Source organism: Taudactylus pleione, unplaced genomic scaffold (genome assembly GCF_031769625.1).
Source record: "Taudactylus pleione unplaced genomic scaffold, aTauple2 ptg000216l, whole genome shotgun sequence".
Classification (NCBI taxonomy): Eukaryota; Metazoa; Chordata; class Amphibia; order Anura; family Myobatrachidae; genus Taudactylus; species Taudactylus pleione.
In genome coordinates this window covers 3,078,860-3,085,174 of record NW_028284618.1, presented here as the reverse complement: position 1 = coordinate 3,085,174, position 6,315 = coordinate 3,078,860, and the positions used below count along the sequence as shown (strand labels likewise).

The window sequence follows — 6,315 nt, the reverse complement described above, 5'->3', positions numbered from 1 at the left end:
TCTGGTAAGTGCCTCTTGTATAAACATATTAGTTACCCTTCCACTAACACTTGGATCTTGTATCTTGCCATCTGATGATGCTGAATCATCATCTGCAGTTGTGGCAGACATATTCGGAGGTGATGTGTTTGGAGGAGGAGGTGGAGGAGGAACATTTGGTGTAGCCACAGCCACAGTATCACCATCCACATCTGCAAGTGTGTAAAAATGCAGATTTTCATCTGACACTTCCCTTCCAAATATCTTCCAAAAAATTGGGTATCAGTGAACAGCAGTCATCCACAGAGTAACACTCTTCCTCCACGACTGCCAAAGCTCTAAAACCAGCTCAGTGTAAATTATAGGCATAAGCGAACACATGGAAAAGCGCCTGCTTACATATGCAATCAATATGCGTATATCTGAAATTAACATACGCCTATAAAACCATCCATCCAAGTTAGACCCACTTTCCATCGGATCTCCATTATGCCGCACATGCTTATGGCTGCTCTGGCATTGGGTAAGACACCTGCTGTATGGTGATTGTAATTACATTTGGAGTTATCTGTAACTAGAATAAAACAATAACTACTGTCATAAGCAGACATTTTTATGGGGACAGCCAATCAGATATCACCAGAGTTTATATAAAGTATGCACACTGTATTATTTGCCATTGCCATCATGAGAGCCGCAAGCTTCAGTCACAGGTCGCTGCGTATTCTAGTGCAAGTCATGGACCGGTGACTGGGGCCTGCGGCCCCATTTATTAGGAACACCCCTAAGATGCAGGCATATGCGGAGGCAACTCTGCCACATAGGCTGTCGCCGCACCATCATCCAGCTGGAGCGGCGGTGGTCTGATCTGAGGCGACAGACCCCGGACCTCCTGGTCCACTTGTGGGCCATAAACACACGCTGTAAGTTCCTTTGCTGGTTGTATGCATGTTAGTGTTGATATATGTACGCATATACACACACGTAGCTCCAGGGCGTACTTTAGGTTGCTGATATCTGCAAGTGTTTTTTTTTTCCTTGGCTTGCTGTCATTTTGTATATTCAAGTAGCCATTTTCTTTTTAGTGTGATTGTGTATGTGTGTGTGGTGGGCGTGGTTTTATTGACTGCTGGCAGGGATAATGTGTGGAGGACGGGGGTTTGGTTTTATTGAGTGCTAGCAAGGTAAGTGTGTGTGGGGGGTTAATTAGTACAGACAGGGTTAATGTGTGTGAGTGGGGTTGAGTTTATTGAGTGCTGGCAGGGCGAGTGTGTGTGTCGGGGGTTTAATGAGTGCTGGCAGGGTGAGTGTGTATGGGTTAATGAGCACTGGCAATGTGTGTGTGTTAATGAGTGCTGGCAAGGTAAGTGTGTGTGTGGGGTTAATAAGTACAGACAGGGTTAATGTGTGTGAGTGGGGTTGAGTTTATTGAGTGCTGGCAGGGCGAGTGTATGTGTCGGGGGTTTAATGAGTGCTGGCAGAGTGAGTGTGTATGGGTTAATGAGCACTGGCAATGTCTGTGTGTTAATGAGTGCTGGCAAGGTAAGTGCTTGTGTATGGGGGGTTTAATGAGTGCTAGCAGGTCAAGTGTGTGGGTTGGGGGGGAGGGTTAACAAGTGCTGGTAGGGAAGTGCATGTGTGGGTTAATGAGCACTGGTGTTAATGTGTGCTGAAAGGGTTAGTGTGTGTGGGGGTATTAGGTGCTGTCATATAATGGAGCACCAACATGTGGCATAAATATGTATTGGGGCAGATATATATGGCGTAATGTATTGGGGACACAGCTGTATGACATATAAAGAATTTGGGGCAAATGTGTGGCATATGTATTTGGGGGCTTTATGTGGCAACATTCACAGCTATGTGGCATACAATAAATTTAGTGCACAGCTGAGTGGCATATTATGTATTGTAGGCACAAATGTGTGGCATATTATGTTTTGGAGGCGCAAATGTGTGACATATTATGTATTGGGGCACAATAGTGTGACATATTATGTATTGGAGGCACAAATGTGTGGCATATTATGTATTGGAGGCACAAATGTGTGACATATTATGTATTGGAGGCACAAATGTGTGACATATTATGTATTGGAGGCACAAATGTGTGACATATTATGTATTGGAGGCACAAATGTATGACATTATGTATTGGAGGCACAAATGTGTGACATATTATGTATTGGAGGCACAAATGTGTGACATATTATGTATTGGAGGCACAAATGTGTGACATATTATGTATTGGAGGCACAAATGTGTGACATATTATGTATTGGAGGCACAAATGTGTGACATATTATGTATTGGAGGCACAAATGTGTGACATATTATGTATTGGAGGCACAAATGTGTGACATATTATGTATTGGAGGCACAAATGTGTGACATATTATGTATTGGAGGCACAAATGTGTGGCATATTATGTATTGGAGGCACAAATGTGTGACATATTATGTATTGGAGGCACAAATGTGTGGCATATTATGTATTGGATGCATTTATATGTAGCATAATTATGAATTGGGGATTCAGCTGTGTTACAAAGAAAAAAATTATGGCACAGATGTGTGGCATACTATGAATTGGGGCAGTGTTATGAGGTACATTATGATTTTGGTTCTCAGCTGTGTGGCATATTAGTTGGGGCATTTCATCTTATTCATAAAACGAGGCCACCTCCTTCCATTGCTCCATAGTCCAGTTCTGATGCTCACGTGCTAATTGTAGGTGCTTTCGGCTGTGGACAGAAGTCAGCATGGGTACTCTGATGGGTCTGAGGCTGCGTAGTCCCATATGCAGAAAGCTGCAAAGTACTGTGGGCCTGATTCAGAGCCGCTCGTAAGCGGCCACTTGTTCGCTCCGAGCGATGTTCGCACATCTGCGCATGCGTATGGGTCGTAATGCGCATGCGCCAACCAGTCATTGCGGTCGGAAATCGAGCACTCGCAAAATAGCGAGTGCCTGCTAATTTGAGTGACAGGATGAGGCATTTGTGGGTGGTAACAGGGGAAGGTGCTTGAAAACGGGGAGTAGTGATCCGAACGCAGGCGTGCCAAACAGTCAAAACGGGCATTTTAAGGGTGTGCATAATTAACAAAGCAGCGTCATCGACCACGTCACTTGGTTGTTTCTTAGCCTGAACTGTTCGCATGATTGCGGTAGGAAAAACCAACCACAAGAATAGCGAGCAGTTCATACGCCGTTCGATGTACTCGATTAATCAAATAAATAGCTGAGATGACATAGGATGCGAGCGGCCAGGGGGTGTCTTTACAAAATAGCGAGCGCATGTTTCGTTCGCTCGCTCAGACATAGAGGCGTCAACAGACCGCAAAGAGCGAGCGCTCAATTTAAATAGCCGGCCCCTTTTTCTGAACGAGCGAGCGCAAATAGCGTCCGGCTCTGAATCAGGCCCTGTGTGTTCTGACATCTTTCTATTATAGCCAGCATTCACTTTTTCATCAATTTGTGCTACAATAGCTCTTCTGTGGCAAGGGTTGAAAACTTTACTGTTTTCAATCAATTAAAATAATTGTATTGTATTTTATATATTTTATTTCCCTTCCATTGACAATTGAAAAGTTTCGATTTGAAGTTAACTTGACAGAAAGTGCCCCATTTCATTGCCGTGATGGCTGTGAGCCTGGCTGCTTCACGCTGCAAACTCTGCACAGACCCCCGTTGTGTAGAAGCAGCTTGTCACTGCAAATCAGCTTAGCGAACCAATTAATAAATTCCTTCAAAACACATTGCAGTCATTCTACTTAGCAGGGTTTTTTGTTTGTATTATCCTTTAAGGTCTTCGTCCTGCACTAGTGAGGCTGCGATTTGTATGTGCTGCGGATGTTTAGTTTTCTACTGCAATGTGGAATTCTAGGAAGCATCCTTTTTGGATAATTATATTTTTCCTCTTGTTTGGTTTCATCCTCATGGAAGCGCGTGTTGAATCCCGCCATGAGGAGACCAACCAGACCTACAGCCACAGAGGGCTCTTGCCAACTCTTCATACTTTCTTCCCTGGAAATGAGACGGAGCTCCCCAGGAACAGCTCAAAAGAGATTTTAACATTGTTGCTGGAAGTGGTTGAATGTCCTGGCAATTTAAATGACAAGCAGCAAACATGTAATCGGGTCAGTATATACATTGAAATTACTTGAGACTAATGTTTGTGGAAGACATATTTAATATTTTTCATCTTTTGTTTTAAAAAAATATATATATTTTTTTAATCTTATGTTTAATTCCTTTAGTATTTCACATTGGGGTGTTTATTCTTAAAAATAGCTTTTTTATTACAAAACAACATATTATTTATTTAATTCCCTAACCCATACGAACTAACTATACATATATTAAATATATATTATTTTTAAATTATATTATAATTATGTATATATATATATATATATATATATATATATAAAATTAAAGTATATCATATATTAGTTTTCCTTGTAAATTAATAAATGTAAAAAGTAAAAATATTATGTAAAATAAATGATGCTAGTGAGTGTGAGTGAGTTTAGTTGGGGATAAGTACATCCCCACACGATTAATATTCCAATGGGATTCTTTTCGCCACACCACAGTTAATTGTGTCAGCGAACGTGTTCTGAATATTTTATCTATTACAGTCATGCAACACTGAGCTTCTACGGCACGTTGGTTAAATCTTTAAATTACATGGTAGATATGTTTAAAAGAAAATAAACTTTTTTACAACTTTCATTCCAGTTGCACTAAGTTTATTGCTACAGCTATGTTAAATAAAGAAATCAAATAAAATAATTGAAAACTCTAAATTATAAACATCATTATTTTTTTTTACGCTTTTATGTCTTTCTTTTGAATTCACTGTTTCACACATTTTTTGTTTTTGTTTTTCATGTGTTTGGCTGTAAATTTAATCTTGTCCTAACACAATAAGTACTTACCACTAGTTATCACACAGGCTTTTGCCATAAAGGTAAGTTAGGCACATTATTTGGGCCACAATGTTTAGGTGGCAGATTACTTCCACCACTCAAGCTGACCTGGGCCCCCAGACAGGATCAGGCCCTGGCAGTCTGTATGTCCCACCCTCTCGACACCCCTGTTGACATTTGATGTTTAACAGCCATCTATTGATTATTCCCAATAAAAAATAATGAGGTATTGACGCAGAGTGTTGGCTAAAGCGACATGAATAGGGTGTGTGTTAAATATAGCAGCAAAAATAAGTAGTGCACAGTTACTAAGGTCACTGTAGAGGCCTTGCGCAGATCGACCGTTACATATAGACCTGGTGGCTGATTCTGAGTCGGAAGCTGTGCTCTGCCTGTGCTATGATTGGAGCCTGTGTAATGCGCTCCCTGTCTAAGGGGGTTTGTCAGTGACAGGCTGTCACCGGGGAGCTGAGGAGGGAGAGAGCCGGCTCCCAGCACCCTGCTACTGCTGCAGGACTGACCGGTGACTATCATCCCCGCACAGTGGCATTAGTGCGCTACTGACAATGTGCAGGGAGATGTTACAGCCTCCGTCCTACCCCACTGCTTCTGACCCTGCACTGAGGGGAGGGGGAGATGATTCCTGCTGCAGTTGGACAGAGGGAGAGGGGAAGAAAGAAGATGGCTGGGGGAGGGGGGAGCAGGAAAATAGCTGCTTCTGCCCCTGCACAGAGTGGCGGAGAGCAAGGGGATGGCTGGGGGAGAAGGGAGCAGAGAAATGGCTGCTGGCGAAAAAACTGTGTATTCACACATAGTAAATACATAAACATATATACACTGTAATAATCAATGTGGCCACAAAAAAAAACCCTGTGAAGGGGAGGAGTTGGGACCAGAAAGGGGAGGTGCCAATACAGGAAAGAGGAGGAGTCAGAATTAATCATTATATCGCCACCCTAAAAGCACAGTTTAGATCCTCCCCTGTACCCCGCATGCAAAAAGATAAATTAAATAAATGTATTTGCACCCTTTGCATTTCAAAATGGTTTGCTCCAGATGCAAAGTTATTTGCTTTTGTTTTGCTTTGCTCCCGATTTAGAATCGGCTCCATGATGTGATGGTGTGACAGTCCTTTACAAAATGTAACAAATCCACCATTATAGAATTTTTTTAAAAACATTTATTTTCGTGAATCGAATGATTATATTTTATTTCAAACAAAGGACCTGATTACGAGTAGTACGTGAACCCGATGATTTGTGTACTACTCTGATTGTGAGAGACTTGTGCATGTGCAGGTCCCTCTGTGAGATTTGTAGGCGTGGCCAAGCCAGGGTCTGCTTCCTCCGACACAGACTGCCTGACCTCAGCTATGGAGCTGCGAGGGGCAATCTGAGTACTCAG

The 6,315-nt window shown here is 42.2% G+C and overlaps 1 protein-coding gene across 1 annotated transcript in view; it reads left to right on the top strand.

Annotated features, from left to right (window-relative positions):
- Nucleotides 1–3,849: 3,849 nt before the first annotated feature.
- Nucleotides 3,850–6,315, top strand: part of SLC39A12 (solute carrier family 39 member 12) — a 90,521-nt gene continuing 88,055 nt past the window's right edge. The window contains exon 1 of the mRNA XM_088478642.1: nucleotides 3,850–4,116. Coding sequence (XP_088334768.1) covers nucleotides 3,850–4,116 — 267 coding nt within the window. The remainder of the gene's footprint in view (nucleotides 4,117–6,315) is intronic.